The sequence below is a fragment of the Eptatretus burgeri genome, chromosome 8 (assembly GCF_056783735.1).
Source record: "Eptatretus burgeri isolate ZD-2024b chromosome 8, Ebu_testis_v1, whole genome shotgun sequence".
NCBI lineage: Eukaryota > Metazoa > Chordata > Myxini > Myxiniformes > Myxinidae > Eptatretus > Eptatretus burgeri.
In genome coordinates this window covers 19,219,504-19,237,642 of record NC_140968.1, presented here as the reverse complement: position 1 = coordinate 19,237,642, position 18,139 = coordinate 19,219,504, and the positions used below count along the sequence as shown (strand labels likewise).

General features: G+C 43.3%; 2 protein-coding genes across 6 annotated transcripts in view; both read right to left on the bottom strand.

Annotated features, from left to right (window-relative positions):
• Positions 1 to 3,675, bottom strand: part of LOC147021247 (general transcription factor II-I repeat domain-containing protein 2-like) — a 187,511-nt gene extending 183,836 nt beyond the window's left edge. The window contains exon 1 of the mRNA XM_085891034.1: positions 3,547 to 3,675. The gene's annotated coding sequence lies outside the window, so the exon portion shown is untranslated. The remainder of the gene's footprint in view (positions 1 to 3,546) is intronic.
• LOC147021246 (uncharacterized) overlaps positions 1 to 18,059 on the bottom strand; it is a 78,664-nt gene extending 60,605 nt beyond the window's left edge. For all 5 annotated transcript variants that reach the window (XM_085891041.1, XM_085891043.1, XM_085891040.1 and 2 more), the window contains exons 1-3: positions 14,776 to 18,059; positions 14,109 to 14,286; positions 12,603 to 12,780 (exon numbers count right to left, since the gene is read on the bottom strand). In XM_085891041.1, coding sequence (XP_085747167.1) covers positions 12,603 to 12,780; positions 14,109 to 14,283 — 353 coding nt within the window. In that variant the 5' untranslated portion in view covers positions 14,284 to 14,286; positions 14,776 to 18,059. The remainder of the gene's footprint in view (positions 1 to 12,602; positions 12,781 to 14,108; positions 14,287 to 14,775) is intronic.
• Positions 18,060 to 18,139: the final 80 nt, after the last annotated feature.

The window sequence follows — 18,139 nt, the reverse complement described above, 5'->3', positions numbered from 1 at the left end:
GCGGGCATTATTGAGGAAGCCCCACCGTAAAAAACCTATCTCTTCCGTCAAAATTGACCAAATCAAATCGGATTTTTTATATGTTGTACTTATGGACATTACGCACAGCTTCTAGGAAATGAAATTGCGAGAAAAAAAAAATCGAGAAAAAAATAAAAATAAATAAAAAATGAATAAAAAGTTCAAGTGGGCGTGGCTCCACCCACAAATGCCGTGGGATGCCCCCTCATACAACGAGACACAACTAGACCATGATATCTAGCTTGTGTCCAAGTTTCATCAAGATCGCATCAAACGTCACGGAGCTATGCTCTGGAGAGAGTCACAAACAGACAGACAGACAGACAGACACAACGAAAATAGTGGTCACTACTGGCACCCGCGAACCAAAAACGAAATTGCTGTATGAAGAAACCTCGGCTAATTCATCTGAAGCGGCCTGAAGGTGAGGCCAAGGAATGAAGCTTCTGAGGCCTATACATACTGTGTCGGCGGAAGGCCCGTGAGGCCTATCCTTTCAATATTTGATGATCATTTTAACAATAGCTTTGTTGGTGTTTCACACTGAACGGGAAACGCAAAGGTCCCACGCCCCATGCATGGCGATTGTGAATATGACAGGTTTGATGATCCGCCTTTCAACGTCCTCATCGGTGTCCATTTTGTTTGCCACGAAGTACTGCTTCAGACGATCGGTGTAGTCTTCCCAATCATCCCCCACTGCGTGTTCTTGCAATGTGCCGATGCACGAAGACATCCTCCATCCATCCATTGGGACCATACTCTGTGCAGAGTGTTGTTGCTGCCTAAGCAGTCTCTTTGGCTATTTGGCAAAAATCACCACTCTGACACAGGATACCAGCATGCTGGCACTCATTTTGCCGACCTCGGAAGGATGACAGGCAGAGTCAACCCCACCCGGTATTAATTCAACAGTTGAGCGGGATTTGAACTTAGGACCTGAGGATTCCAAGCCCGCCACCCTTGAACCATTAAGCCAACACCAGGCATAAGACATCCTCGTCACCATTGTAATGCACCCCATCGACAGTGACGAAGGCTCTGAAGTAGGAACAACAGGTTTTATTTGAACACGGGCACAACACACCATCGGAACATGAGCGGGTCACATCACTCTGCTTCACCACACCCCGGTGTACCCATGTATGCATGCATGCATTATCATAAGCTACTGATACATCTCAAGTTAGGCCTGAAATGAATATATAAATGGCGGATGTTTGAGTCAGGCAGCCGTCCAGTGCCGTAATGACGTCCCAGACATAATGACGTAGCATGAGAGACGGACAAACAGACAGAAAACTGCACTTACTATAATCCATATATGTTTGGACCATTATGGGAGCACGGTATCATGCAGTGTTGTCAATGTTGTACGAGTCAATCTGTTGACTATTGAAACCTTTGTACTTCCTTGATACTCTATCAACCGAGCACATATACTTGCATAGCAAAATTTTGGAGTTTGGCAATGGTACTTACCTAAGGTTGACTGAATTAGGAAGGATATTGTGGAATCTTTCATTCATGTTCTCAAACAAGTCTTTGGCCAGAATTCCAAAATGGGTTGAGTTTAGCTGACTATTTTGGTTCATTAGGACCCTCTGTTCATTAGGTTCCTGGCTGCAGTTTCCCCAAGGAGGACTTATCAATGATGAGCCGACGATGTAAAAATGAGAACAGAACTGGAATGGCACTCGGTAGAGCGCACACCTCCACCAGACCGAACAGTGTACATTTTCTATCCCACTGATAGGCCGGATCTGGATTCGGACCTGAACCCAAATCTAATCAGCTTGACCTTTTCACCTTACCGACTCATCCACCAAATTTTGTCATAACTCATCCACAGCTTTTTGAAATTTCCTGCTAAAATAGTTTTGACCTAATATTTTAATGGTGAAGAATCATTTTAAATGTTTAAAAATATTCTAACATCCGGATCCAACTCCAGATCTTCACCAAAATCGAAGCAATTCGACTTGTCACACACTCAACCTGTCCACCAAATTTTGTCCCAGTCCGGCCACAACTTTATGAGATTAATGCTTTGCCGATTTGCCTATCGGTTCTGATTAATGTTCGGGAGATAAAAAAAAAAATTGTTTGCATTCCAATGCACACTCGAGCTGATGCCGGAACCAAAATGAAGAACAAGAACCTTTCTAACCCACCGTGTTTCTTTCATTTCTATAGGCTTTGCCTATTGGCTATTTCATCTATCTATAATGCCAGCAATGTGTGTGTGTGTGTGTGTGTGTGTGTGTGTGTGTGTGTGTGTGTGTGTGTGTGTGTGTGTGTGTGTGTGTGTGTGTGTGTGTGTGTGTGTGTGTGTGTGTGTGTGTGTGTGTGTGACCGCCTGTGACCGCTGTTTCTCGACAACCACTGATCCGATCTAATTGAAACTTGCCAGATATATTGCTGGGGACCGGAGGATGTGCCTTTTCAAGGTTTGATATTAATTGGACAAGTGCTTCCCAAGTTATGGCCATTTATTTACCAACTAATGACAGGACACGTTGCTGCGGCCATTTATTTACCAACCAATGACATGACGTTGCTGCGTACGCGTGGCTGCGTAGGCCGGTGCGTGGCCGGCCGACGATGACGTCACGGGCCGTGCAGGTTACATGGCAGCGAATGTCATGGCAAGCAAAGACAGGGAGGTAAACTTGATTTTAATTTGGATTTTAATTAACTCTGTGTGTGGAAGTGTGGTTGTCGCGAGAGCGAAGGAACGGCCTGTGTGGTTGTCGTTTCTGGCTCGCGGTTTGAAAGTTTATTTTATTTTATTTTGCACGTACGGCCACGCACGTACGGGCACACACATACGTGCACGTGAGAGCGAAGGAACGGCCTGTGTGGTTGTTGTTTCTGGCCCGCGCTTTGAAAGTTTTTTTTGTTGTTGTTTGCACGTACGGCCACGCACCTACGGGCACGCACTAGTCTATCTTTAATTCCAGCAATCTGTGAGTGTGTGTGTGTGTGTGTGTGTGTGTGTGTGTGTGTGTGTGTGTGTGTGTGTGTGTGTGTGTGTGTGTGTGTGTGTGTGTGTGTGTGTGTGTTTGTGTGTGTCTATGACCGCTGTTTCTCGACAACCACTGATCCGATCTAATTGAAACTTGCCAGTTATATTGCTGGGGACCTGAGGATGTGCCTTTTTAAGGTTTGATATTAATTGGACAAGTGCTTCCCAAGTTATGGCCATTTATTTACCAACCAATGACATGACACGTTGCTGCGGCCATTTATTTACCAACCAATGACATGACACGTTGCTGCGCAGGCGTGGCTGCATGGGCTCTTGCGTGGCCAGCCGACGATGACGTCATGGGCCGTGCCGGTTACATGGCAGCGAATGTCATGGCAAGCAAAGACAGGGAGGTAAACTTGATTTTAATTTTGATTTTAATTAACTGTATGTGTGTAAGTATCACAGCAGTTGTTACTTCAATACAAGCGATAATTCGTGGAATGCATGTGAACATTCCGTACGGGCACGCACCACTTCCGGATAGTGATGACTTAGTGTATTCTAATAATTTCTCGATTTCTTATGCGCATTTATAGATAAACACAATGCCCCAATCCAGTCGTCGTTTACGAGAGTGAAGGAATGGCTTGTGTGGTTGTTTGAAAGTTTTTTTTTTGGGGGGGGGGGGGGTTGCACGTACGGCCATGTACGTACGGGCATGCGAGAGTGAAGGAACGGCCTGTGTGGTTGTAGTTTCTGGCTCGCGGTTTGAAAGTTTTTTTTTTCTGCACGTACGGCCACGCACGTATGACCACGCACGTATGGGCACGTACTAGTATTAAAAATAACCTGATGTACATACATGAAGAAAAAACATGCGTATGGCTTACATGCATATGTACTACATTGTGGTTATATTCCTGGGATCATTCCAATTGCACTGGGCCATGGACTAACACCCAGGCCTAAGGCCTACCGATCTGTGCCACTTCATGCAATGGCAGCGCATGATTTTATTGGGTGTAGATTCAGGCCAGCTGTCCAACCAATGGGTGTAACGGAGTGGGGTGGAGTCAGGGTAGCTGAAAACTGACCCATGAATAATGTGTGATATTTTGTAAGTTTAAAAAGGGCACAACTCTGTGAAAAAATTGATAAATACCCTGAAAACTGAAAAATTTCTGTAACTTATCGAAATGAAGTCATATAGAAAGTTTCAGTTAAATAGGTTAAAGGGTATTGGAACAAGTCTGAAAAAAAACACAGGTGGGATGGACGGACAGATGGATGGACAGACGGACAGACCTTGAGCAAACCTATATTCCCCTCCATTGAAACTGGTAGGGGACTAATAACAGACCAGATCAACGAATATACTTGCGAATCTTCGATTTCACAAGTAACAAACAAATAGACAAACGGACAGGGGTGAAAACAACCTCCATCCACCTTCAGGGGTGGAGGTAATTATGATATTCTAGTATCCGGATCTGGATCTTCACCTAAATCGAATCAATTGGTCCGTGCCACACACCCAACCTGTCCACCAAAATTTCGTCCGAATCCGTCCACAACTTTTTCACATATCCTGCTCACAGACAGACACGGGTGAAAACATAACCTCCGTCCACTTTTGATGATGTAGTTAATAAATGCTACACTGTCACTGAAGTTTTGTGGCCTCTCTATTTTCTACAGCCTCTCCTCAGTTGTTGCTACCTCTGCTTTTTAATCCATCCATCTGGTTCTAGTCCCTCCATGCCACACATACTCCCCCAGCACCCCTTCTCTCCTCCCCACCCTCCTTGCAACCCTCCCAAAATCCAGGCTCACTACTCACATCCACTCTTTTGTTAATCTTTTCTCGACCGTGGGATACCTCATTCCCCAGTCTATTAAAATCCCACTCTTAAAGTTGGCGGTTCACCATCACCACCTCAGGTCAATGTCTGTTCCTGCCTGTGATCGTTTCTACCCTCATAAACTATCACCTTTCCTCTCTTCATCTATTTTCAGGTTGCTATATTTTATGAGAATTCCTCCTATACATTGATCTCTTTTCTTGTTACATCCACACATTGAGTCTGGTGTTGGCTTCATGGTTGAGGTGGCTGGCTAAAGATCCTAGAATCCTGATTTAAAGCCCTTGTTCTGTTGAACCAACACCAAGTGGATTGACATGGCCTGTCATCCTTCTGAGGTTGGCAAAATGAGTACCAGCTTACTAACAGGGAGCACTGCATCAGCAGCAAAGCTGTGCCTCCAGAAAATATTGCAGCCAAGCAGCCACAAGGCTACAAATGGATGAATGAATCTGCATACTGTCAAACTGCCGAACTGTCAGTGCAATGGCTTGCTTATCCATGAGCTTAGATTTTATTACAAAAATACAAGGTGATGCAATTTTTATTTATTTATTCATCCGCAGCCTATGTCTGATTGGAAGCATCATTTTCTAGGGCACAGCTGCTCCCAGCATGCTGCTACTCATTTCACTGACCTCAGAAGGATGACAGTCTGAGTCAACCCACCTGGTGTTAATTCAGCAGCCTAAAAAGGGCTTGAGCTCAAGACCATAGGATCTTAAGCCAACCACCTTAACTAGTAAGCCAACACCAAGCTCCTATGACACACTGATGTTCCAGGACAGTTTAATAAAGGCACAGTTGCTTTGCTTGATTTTCAGTCCACGATTTTATCATAACAGAAGTTTTGTTTTACTTCTGTGTAGTTGCACAAAAAACTCCTCCAGGAGCAATCAAGCTTTACGTGAAGAGATTTCAGTGATAGCAGTTGTCCGATACAGAGCCACTCCAGCAACGTTGCTCACCAAATCCCAATTCAACAAGAAGCTTAGACGACCACTGTTGAGCACCACTGTAGGCCAAGAGACAATACATTTTTATTTTTATAGCCAGGCCATTAGCTTTGATGCATCATTTTCTTTTGCATCATGAGCATGTCAGGAATCAAACAAAGTCCACGGATAGCAAACATGATCAAATGATCTATCATTGCGGGGTAGTTGCTAATTCCAGCAAAGAACTAATGATGTGTGTTGGCGGTGCAAGAGTATATCAGAACAAAAGAAAAATAACGTTCAGGTTATCCACCATGAAAAACTTGCAGAAGTGCTGACATTTTGGGACTTGACCATCCTCAGAGTGGGGCTGACCATTGCCCATTCAGAGGAAGTGGAAGTTCCGAAACATCAGCACTTGTATGGTTTTCATGGCAGATATCTAAACTGTTATTCTTTCGTTGTTTATTTTTTTTTATTATACTCTCAGGACCTTTGCCAGGTGAGCACAGTGTACGCCACACACTCCTGTGCACTTACCCTGCAGCACAAAGGCAAGACAATTTACACTCAAGCGTACATAGTGTGGAGCACTGCGCAGGGAAGTCATTGCAGGAACCTGCGTTGAACCATTTCCATAAAACGGCAATAAATCGTCAAGCTCAGTGCAGTAAAAGGTTTCCCTAAAACACTTCCAGTTATGAAATTTCCACCAGTGTGGCCAGCTGTTGAGTTGGGATCATAAGAAACATGTTTCGGAACACGGAGAATGCAAAAAGCCTTTTGCATTGCAGGTGCACAGCTTCGGAGGTTTCAAACATGGTAGGTGTCAGATCAAATGTGATGTCTGGGTTCGTGGGACGAAGAGATGCAAGAGAGAATAGCACAGGGAAGTGTTTACAGGCATGGGCTTGAAACACGGAAGATAGAGAGGACGGGGCATGAAGGCAAGGTGTTGAAGGAAATGGTGCAAGGCATTGAGGACAGACGCGAGCATTGCAAATGGAAAGGTGAAGGAGACCAATTGGAAAGATTTATATCAGGAAATAAATCCAATAGAGTAAAGAAGCAAGAAATTCTCATGGATGGGGAGATTTGGCTCTTGCCATGCATAATCTTATCAACTATTGTGTTGCTATACATATAATGGAGAGAAACGCAAATAGAGTGAAAATTATGAGGTCACCAGGGTATATAGAATGCAGGAATTCTGAGATCCAGTACAGACAGACCCACTCACTGACTTCATTACAAGAGCTTTGCGTGGTCATTGGGAGATGTCTGAGGCCAATAAGTTATCCACTAAATTCACACATACATGTACATCAAGTAAAATATGACAATAATTGTCCATATGTTGAAAATGACAACCTGTATAATCACTATTACAAATTAATTTATTTGTGAACTATCAGGAGACAGTCACACGCAGACAAACCTCCTTTAGAAGTAGAGATAGTCTTTCGGGAATGGCCAACACTAACGATAAAGGGCAATGCAGTGGACTCCTCAACCCTTTGGGAGCCACATCTACCCTGACCAACGACAACCATCTTGGCATCTTAGTTTTTGGTGAAAAATAATAAATAAATGGGGCTTCACATTCAAAAGTGGTCATTCATTTTCTCAATGGTCTTGCTTTATGCCAAAACGAAAATGGTCCCATAAGAACAGGATTTCACTGAAGTGGCCCCTTAAATATGGTGAATATAGGAGCTGAGCTAGCTCGTACTACAATGTTATGCCATAATGTGGCAATGTGGCAATAGTCAAACCATAATGTTTGACAGAGTCAAACAATAAAGGCTGTAATTAGGTTTTTTTTTCCTGATGATTATGAAGGTAGACAAGCAAAGTCAGTGGTGGATGACATGGGGCTATCGAGAATGAAGGTCTTGTTACCTACGCCACCGAAGTTGGACGGAGGTTATGTTTTCACCCTTGTCTGTCAGTGAGCAAGATATCCCAAAAACTTAAGGACGGATTCAGCCGAAACTTGGTGGACAGGTTGGGTGTGTGACAAGGAAGAATTGATTTGATTTTCGTGAAGGTTCGAGAATATTTTAAGCGAGTCTTTACCATTGAGAGATTGGGCTCAGAACAATATATAGCACAATATCTGAAAAAGTTATGGACGAGTTATGACAAAATTAGATGGATAAGTTGGTTAGGAGACAAGAATAAAGCGATTAGATTTTGGCTAAAGTCCGAATCCAGATCCAGGCTATCAGTGGGATACAAAACGTAAACTGTTCAGCCTGGCAAAGGTATGCGCTCTACAGAGTGTCCTCTGAAATCAGTGGATGATTTCCCTTAAAAGAGGTTTCGTTTGACCATCCATACATCAGAAATGTACTTCCCTTTTTGTTCCCATGTTCTATTCATGCACAGCACAATTAACAATCCCAGTAGGGTTGAAATATATAACCATTTGTCAAAACACGGATACCTTGTCTGTATTGTTAAAATCATGTGACCAATGTGCAACACGGTGTTGTGTGGTGCCTTCAGTTGCCATCACATCAGACTTAAACAAGATACAACTCATGTAGCTACAGTTGGCAAAGATTCTTGCTGGAGCCTCATACAACCTTTCTGTCGTGTCTTTTTGACAGATATGTTTTTGTGTATACAAAGACGAAGGCTCATGGAATTTTGAGGTAACAGAGGGTAGAGGGAAGCACACATATTGACCCAGTGTGACATCAGGTGGATGCAACAAGTGGTTGAATGAATATGGGGAGAACATGAAGGAAGCATTACAAAATGTAAATAGATGGAAAGAGGTAAAAGGGAAGGGGAGGCAGTGTGTAATGAGGATAGAAAAGATTGGGTGAGGATGGGATGATGATTTGAGGCAGGACCAGATTAAAAATGGCACAAGTAGTACCTCTACACTGGGCCACACCCAGAGGGGGCCCATTACGACCAAAAGTGTTTTTTTTAATGTATACATCACGATACATTTTGATAACTAACATAGAATTTAATACTGCTTTTTAAAAACAAACTACTGTATTTGAAAGGTGTACAAGTATATATATATATATATATATATATATATATATATATATATATATATATATATATATATATATATATATATACATACAATATGTATATATACGGAATTTGTGTGTCAATTCGTCGAGTTACGGCTGTTTTAAAAATTTCAGTAATATAAAATAATATTAAATAATTCCGTAAATTCCTGTGGAGAAATGGAGTATTTTTGCTTCGCTCGACGTTACGAGTTCGTTTCAACTTTGATTTTAATTATGTCTTCGGTTTTTGCGATCGTTTAGGACGCTGAACACTCGGTTGTCGAAATTCTGGTAAAAAAACGGATGTTTTGGAGACGTTTTAAGATTGTATAAAAATATTTCACCCGCCGCATCACGGCTCGTCACGTGGCGCAGCGCGCTCGAGCAGACGCGTCGTTGAGTCACGTAAAGACTTTGCGTGTGCGCGCTGATGTCATCGCGCCCGCCCTGGCATCCTTTCGAGTTGGGGGGCCGTCAAGTGTGACCTTTACATTATGTTAATCTACGGTAACTCGAGAACGGAAGAAGCTACCAATGTCAAGTTACACCACATGATTCAGGAGGGTGATGCCTAGTGCTGATTAGATTTTGGTCAAAATCGGTCTAAGGTCAAGGTCACAGTGAGCTCAAACATTCGATTTTTGATGGTTTCATATAGAATCATCGTAGAAACTTCTGGTTTGCATCGCTACCTTCTCCAGAGACAGCTTTTATTAGACAAGGTCAGATGTCAAGTTGACTATTTCGTAAGTACCAGTCTATGACTGCTTGTTTGTTTGTTTGAAATAAATAGGAATAAATTCCTGCATGGGGCTAGTGTGAAAAAATTCTGCCTCAACCAGTGACTCAAACCTAAGGACCTCATCACTTATGCAGCAACAGCCCACTGTGCTATTGCGTCTTCGGGATGTCCTAAAAAATTTCTCACATTTCGACAAAGAATAGATATCGAATTTAATGCTGCTTTAAAAAAAAACAACAAACTTCTGTATTCAAAAGGTGTGAATATATATATATATATATATATATATATATATATATATATATATATATATATATATTGTTGTGGGCCGGGGGTCGGTGGCGAGAACGACCACTAGGTGGGGAAAGCTTGCGTTGTCTCCCACCAATCTCCCTGAAATTGTAGGCCGTCGCTCAGATAACTCCGTGAGCCGACGGGTCGTTTAACCGACCGTGGTCGCCAATATCTCAACCGCGTAGCGTAGGGTCTATTTGTCTATAACCAATTTACCTAATTAACTACGCGATTTCGACTACCGGGGAAACCACGCCCTCAGCACGTCTTGCTCGAATCGGGTCACTCTACCGACTGCGGTAGAGTTCCATCTACTAACTACCAACTCCGGTTCGGGTGCAGCCAGGCGGAAATTGCCAAAGCCATGCAGGCTGGATAGAACGGATTATCGGCGATAAAACCCCGCCTAAACTCAGATCCGAACCATGCTGGCCCAATTCAAGAAGGGACAGAAACGGACTGGGAATATTTCTACAAATGTTTATTTACAATAAAAAGACAAAGGCAAGACTAAACGCGAATAAGCAAGAAGGAATATTTACAATGAGCAAAAACTCTTATTCAGATCTATTTGAAGACGGGCCCACACGCAGACACACACACAAAATGAAAAGAAACCCAGAGTCGTTATTGGACCCTCGCAGCCGTGAAGAGAGACAAACTGGGAGTCAGAGTTCGGTGGTGTACCTGACCGTCGGAGGAAGGGAGTGCTCCGCGATGCGGCACCTAACAAAGGTCGTTGGTCCGGTGCCCAGTCGCACGTAGGGACTCGTGGTTCATGGCGAAGCTCGGGTGGTGAACAATCGGGGTCCACAGAGGGAGGTCAGCATCGCTCTGTCCTTCTTTTAAACTCCTCGTAGCAGCCACCGTGAAACTCCAGAATCCCGTACAGCCACCGTGAAACAAAACTGACTGCTCACAACCACCGTGAAAGCAAACTCGACCCATTACAGCTTCCGTTTTTACAGAGAGTCTCGGAGATTTATTGGCCTCTCTCCACCGGGAGGGGCCCTTGGCGAAAACGCCCCTCACTGTCCACCTCTGATTGGATAGGGTCCTCCGGCCCACCTTTCCGGGCGGAGCCTCGGCTCCTGCCAGGAGACCCCAGTTACTCCTCCACGTGGCTTCGCTCTCTACGAGTAACAGTGTCAGCACCACGAAGGTCATCGTACAAGAGTTACAACGTTCGTGGGAGCCGAGACCTGGAACCGCGAGACCCCCTCTCGGGAAGTCAAGGTACGAGCAGCCAGCGGGTGGTGATGGAGCGTGATGGGCCGAAGGGGTCATGCAGATAGGATGGTTTAATAGATGTAATAACCTCACTAAAAGAAATCGCAACGCACGCCTTTGATTCTCCCACTCGACAAAAGGAAAGGGATCTGACTACACACATACTTAACGACATAACTGACTTTTGGGACATCTGTATGTTCAATGCAAATGGTTTCCAGATCCGTAATTAAAAAAAATATATATATATATTTATATATCCACACAATCATTTTTGTCATGTTGTGGCAGTTCACATTTTATTTATGCAATATAGTCATTTACTGGCGCGTGGCATCACTGCACTGTCAATGAGGGAGAGGTGCAGGGAGGATGGGGGCGAACATATTTGTTTGGAGCCAGGTCACAGAAAGTTAATCTGGCCCTGACTTGAGGTAGTGCTGTCCTGGAAACTTGAAGCCTGTTAGTGTTCAGATAACAATCTGCAATACTGGAGAATAGACCACTTTCTCACCAGTTTCTGCTGTTGCCATGACTATTCCCAGATATTCTGCTTATAAGGTGATGGGGGCAAGGAATGTCTGTGCAGAAATGGAAGCGACTTCACACGGAAGCTGCAGGACTCACCCGACTCAAACTTGGAATCTCTTTTCAGAACCTTTGCACTCCTTTCAGATAGTCAACAATTTTGTAACAATCCTGCGATGAGATGACGCTAAACTGCTCTGGTTTAACAAACAAACAAACTCTGGTTTAACAAACTCTGTCTAAACAAACAAAAGTACACTTTCTCCCCTTTCACCATTCATTAACACTATTAGTGGGGCTCGTTTGGTGGAGGATTAGGGGCGCTGTTTCTTTGTCTATAATGTTTCTTCGTCATTGTCAGTAAGGCTGATTATTATTTTTTTTTTTTTTTGATAATCATAAGAAATTCCTTTTTTTGGAGGTGCATCTAAGGCATGTGGGTGTAGCGGCAATCCTTGGGTGTTTGGCTCTCCTGTAATGCTACTTTGGAGGACATGCCAAGATTTTGATCCAGTTCTGATGTAGGAGTGGCAATAATACATCGTAGTCAGGAGGTTAGGTTGCTGCATTGCATTCTGTAGATATTAGCACACAATGCAACCACAGGACGACAGTAAGACAGGAACTTCCCAGAGTTCAGAGGTCATGAGAGATATAGTGGAGTGAAGTTTGTGAAATAACTGAAAGACATCTGCAAACATCTTACAAACACACATTCACGATAAACAAGACAATATTACAAGAAGTATTGGGACAGTAAGTATAAACATCCATGGTACTGCAGCGTCCGTATTTTGTATTTTTTTCCTCAAGAACATGTCACACTTGAAGCCATGGCTGGGAGAAATGACACATGAGACCCCAAGATATATGTTATACACAATCCATGTACACATTTTACAGTCCACATAATCTAATGGCTTGAAAAGTCGGACAGAAAATGCGTAAAGACTCATTTAAGCACCTTACCTAAGGAGGCCTGGAAAGGTGAGACGGCTCGGATCGGTTAGTATGTGGGGAGTGTGACAAGCATAGAATGTCTCAAGGACACCGGGGGGTGCGTGACATAAGCCGAAGGGAACATCAAAGAAACCGGCTTGATTTGTACTCGTACAGCATCGGCTATCTTCATCAAGAACAGGACAACCTGTAACAACACAGATGCATACCTAAGCCACAATGCGTGAAACAACACAATTCTAAACTCTCTCAGTAAATTCCCATTACAGCTATGAGTCAGCCTACCATAGTTGGTTCTGTGATTATTAAGACACACAAGTCCATAGAGTATTCGTCTTGAATATCACAGTGAACTATGGGTAATAATAGGATGTAGGGTTTATAGTACAGAGAACCCAGAATGACAATCTAAGACGATGTGTTCCATTGCAAAGCAGCTTGTGGAAAGCTTGACAAGTGGATCCATAAATGATCGCCAGCTCTGTTTAAGATGTGCGACTGCAGCTTCCACTGTAACAGCATCTCTCTATACCCTCAAGCGAGGCTGCAACATGCTGAGGCATCAAACAAATGTTCAGTGGGAAGGTTCTCCAGCCTAGGGCATTCCATAAGAGTTGTTCAAGCATGGTTGAAGCTATCGACTTCTCCGTTTCACCCAACTCTTCAATACCATCTGGGAGTGGAACACCATTTCCCAGGAATACAAGAATGCAAGATCATCCACCTCTACAAGAGGAAAGGTGACCGTTCTTGCTGCACCAACCACCGTGGCATCTCTCTGCTGGCAACAGCTGGGAACATCCTTGCACGGGTCCTGTTGAACAGGCTTAATAGGTGTTGAACAAATTGTTGATACTGAAAACTGTGAACAAGTTCTGCTACATTGGCAGCACTGTATCCCAGGATGCAATTATCGATGCCAAGATCACTGCCCGAATGGCGAAAGCTGGTGGTGCATTTGGCAATATGCAGGGCAGACTGGAACATACATAGGGTGAGGCTCTCCATCATGCAGGGGTGGTAACTACCCTTCTGTATGGTAATGAGACTTGGACTCCTTGTCATTGACACATCAAGCACCTGGAGCAGTTCCACACGCAATGCCTGTGCAAGATCACCAACATTGAATGGCAGATCATGGTACATAAAACAGAGGTTCTCCAGCGCTGTCACATTTCCGGGATAGAAGCCTACCTCATTGATGCCAAGCTACTCTGTGTTCGACATCTTGGTCTTCTACGGGCATCTCTAGGAAGGGCATTTCCACATTGTGAATAAAGAGGAAGACAGCGGAAATGTTATAAAGACTTCTTGAAAACAAACTTAAAGGTGTGCAACATCAGCCATGACTCATGCGAGGAAATTGCAGCCAGCCGTTCTCTCTGGCGCACTACCTGTAAATCTGCTGTGGCATCATTTGAACAATGCTATACATGGGCAGTCACAGGATTATTAGCCACAGCAGAAAACATATTTTCCCCCACTACCTTACTTTTATAATATCTGGCCCCTCACCTCCAGCAGTGACATGCTTCGCCCCTCCCCTCTCGCTTGCTATTGGATGAGGTCCCCATTCGATGGGAGAAGACCGTCCCTTGCGATAGGTCACTCGGCAACGTTCTCCCCCTTCACTCTTAAGCAGAAGCGAAGCAGTCTCCGCACCTAAACTGGCATCTGAGGTCCTACCCATATGCTAAAGAGGGAACATGAAAGACAGATTACAGAGGGTAGAACATTGAATGAGGTTTTAAAAAGATGACAATTTTTAGACACACAAGAGAAAGGGTGAATATCATCTGTTGATACATAAAGGGATTCGTATTTAAGATAATGATTAAATAACCTCGCATTTACTCGAATATATTTTTATTTTTACTTTTTAAAATGCGTAGCTGTGGAGAAGCGACATGAGATGTTTGTGAGTTTTCAGCTCAGGAAACCTGAGGGCATGGTGGAATTTGAGGAAAACTTCCAAAGGCAGGAGAAGCCAATGGATAATAATAATAATAATAATAATAATAATAATATTAAAAACCTTGGACTGAACTAGACAGGTGAGTAACATATGTTGTTCATTGAATGCATACAGGTATGTGGGGCCCGAGATGGGTGAATTGTGCAGAAGGCTGAGGGTGCAAGACGAGCCAAACGCGTAGAGAGTCTGTCAACCATTTTTGTTTACCTGTTCGACAGATCTCCATCAGTTTGTTGACCTGGTACCCTGACGTTCTACTTCCACTGAGCGCCTCGATTTCTGTAGGGAATAAAACCTGCTTACGATGAGAAAGGGGGAAGCGTAGTGACAGCGTGATGACAGCCAATTTTAAAAAATGTTGGCATCGGTAACGTGCTGAAGGAAGAAGCTGCTTAGTCTCCTCCAATGCTGTGGGAACCAGAGGAGGAATGAGTTCTTCACTTTGAACAAGTGCATCCAATATCAAAGGGATTGTTCCATTGCCTTATTTGAAGTCTCCAGGTATCCTATTAGTTGTGAGAAGCAAATGACCGACCGCCAGTGGTCACTGTCCCTGTAGGCCTGAAAACTGTAAATAAGTATAATGATGAAAGTACAATTGAGTACACAGAAACCAGGTATTGCCAGTGAATTAGAAGAACACCGAGAGTCTCAACAACATAGCTTCCATGAGGATAGCTTCTTTGAAGAGGGTAAACACAGGAGATCGAAACGACCTCAACCATGGATGTTTGAATCACGTACTGTACATGATCGCAAGTGCTTTAATAGCAAAGGAACAGCAAAATAGGCATTAGGACATCAAGTGGGAAAGAAATCCACAAGCCAGTGATTACATCCTTGTCAAATAAAAGTAGAGTATTTTAATAAAGAAAATTTAACGGTTGCTGATGGTAAATCATCATGAGGATGTCAAGCTTTGATGACATTGAGGTTGTCGTTAGGGTTGCAGGAAGATGGATCAACAACCTAAGGTGTGCTGATGATCCCACCCTGTTGGGAAGAAAATAAAGAGGACTTGAGGAAACTGCTGCAGACATTGAAGAAGGAAAGTGAAAAAGCTGGTCTTTAGTTTAACCTAAAAAAGTCTAAAATCATGTCAAATGAGAAGATTGATGCGTTCAGATTGGGAGATGATCACGTGGAAATGGTGGAAAGTTTCATCTTCCTGGGTTGTAAGATTGAAGTGAGTGGAGAATGTGCAGGAGAAATTGATAAACGGTTATCAGTGGAGAGAACAGCAATGTCAGGATTGATGAAGACCTGGAAAGACAAAACACGTAACAAAACAAACCAAGAGGATGTGGGGAATGCTCTGGTAGTTCCAGTTGCAATGTATGAAGGTGAGTCATGGACAGTAAGCCTGGTATTGGCTTCATGGTTCGGGTGGTGCGCTTGGGATCCTAGGGTCCTGAGTTCAAATCCCGCTTGGTCGTTAAATTAATACCAGGTGGGGTTGACTCAGCCTGTCATCCTTCCGAGGTCGGCAAAATGAGTACGTGTTTGCTGGGATGATTGAGACATGCGAGTGTCATGCATCGGAGTGGCGACCCGTCCAGGATTGTGCCCAATAGTCCAGGAGACTGCTTCCTGCAGTACCGACGCTCTGTACAGAGTATGCCACCAATGGAGAGATGGTGCTGGTAACAGGGGCACTCCATCAGCGGCACAGCTGCGTCCTCAACCAATGATGCAACCAGCAGCCACAGGTTGCACATGATGAAGAAGTCATGGACAGTGAAAAAGAAAGAAAGAAGATTGACAGTTTTGAAATGTGATGTTGGTGACTAATCTATCTATAATTCCAGCAATCTCTGTGTCTGTCTGTCTGTCTGTCTGTCTGTCTACGACTGCTGTTTCTCAACAACCCCTGGTCCGATCTAATTGAAACTTGCCAGGTATATTACTGGAGACCTGAGGATGTGCCTTTTCAAGGTTTGATATTAATCGGACAAGTGGTTCCCAAGTTGTGGCCATTTATTTACTAAACTAATGACAGGACATGGTGCTATGACGTCACAATTGATGCCACAATTCTTTTTTTTTCTTTTTTTTTTTTTTGCACGTACGGGCCCGCACTAGTATTAAATATTCCACGGACTACAAGAAGAACTAATAAATCAATGCTTGAAGAAATTAAATGAAATTAAGTCATTGAGCTTCCTGGAGATTCAGCGCATGAGCACCAAGCATTTTGCGGTCACGTGTTAAGGAAGGTTAATGATCCAAGATGCCTGGTGTTTTACTACTCTACCCGTATAATCAGCACACTGTCATATTGGTGAGACTAGACGCAGACTACAGTTTCCACAACACACTTCTGTGTAGTTCTAGAAAGCACACAATATGCTATGCCAAAAAATATTTCAATCCAAGTTGGGTTCAGGCTTGTGTTTGTCTGTTTTCTCCATTAGTGTGAGCGATTATTTCCCAGATTTTAGAACACATGCGTAAACTAACGAGCAAGGTTTGTGTTAACTTTACAGCTTATAGTGTTGTTGGAAAAGAAAAAGATTTTCTCGATTCAAATAATCACACAACCATGCATATTAACGGATAATTGCTTGTGTTTAAAATGAATGGATTTAATACTTTCACAATGCCAAAACACAATGCATTGCACGTCGTACCATTCAATTTAAATGCAAAATTTTTAAAGCTTGCAAACAGTTTTTTTTTTTGGCAAACTCAACGCAACAAAAAATAAAATCGAATAACGAATCACTTTGGTGCAATTGTTGGGTGTAGATTTTGGAACTCAAAATTAAGGAATAACACAATAGCCTCTGGTCGTCATCGATGGGGGTGCATCGTTTGTAAGCAATGCCGACATTTATTTATTTATTTATTTATTTATTTATTTATTTCCGGTTGAGTCAGACCTGACTAAGATTATATCAGTCCATTGTAGATTTAATTTGACCAAATGTCATGTTTGAATGTACATGTAAACTCGACTGCAGGTTCTTTCCAAAATGAAAGCCTCTGTGCTGATACTGCCGGGATTTCTTGTTTGGTTAAAGGACCTGAACGACAAAGATTGACTGCATTGCCTCATTAAGACCATTCCTAGGTCACTCCCACCTTGGCAACCCCATGAGTCCATACATGGTGATCCTGTGAGATTATCTTGTATATATTGTGAATCGTGGTGTCTGTCCGTGCGTTCGTCTGTCTCCTGTTTACGGCGGCCGTTTCCCGTGCTGCGTTTGAAAAGCTGCTCATTGGTTATTTTGCATTTTCATTTCACTTTTCTTGATGCAATATAGTCAGTCCCTTTATTGCCTGGTGATGGCTTAATGTTTAGGGTGGCGGGCTTTTGGATCCTAGGTTCCTGAGTTCAAATCCTGCTCAGCTGTTGAATTAATACCAGTTGGGGCAAACTCAGCCTGTCATCCTTCCGAGGTCGGCAAAATGAGAGCCAGCATGCTGGTATCCTGTGTCGGAGTGGCGACCAATCCAGGATTGTGCCCAATAGCCAAGGAGACTGCTTAAGCAGCACCAACGCTCTGCACATATTCAGAGTATGGTCCCTATATCTATGTCCCAATGTTGCACTCCCATTCTGCAG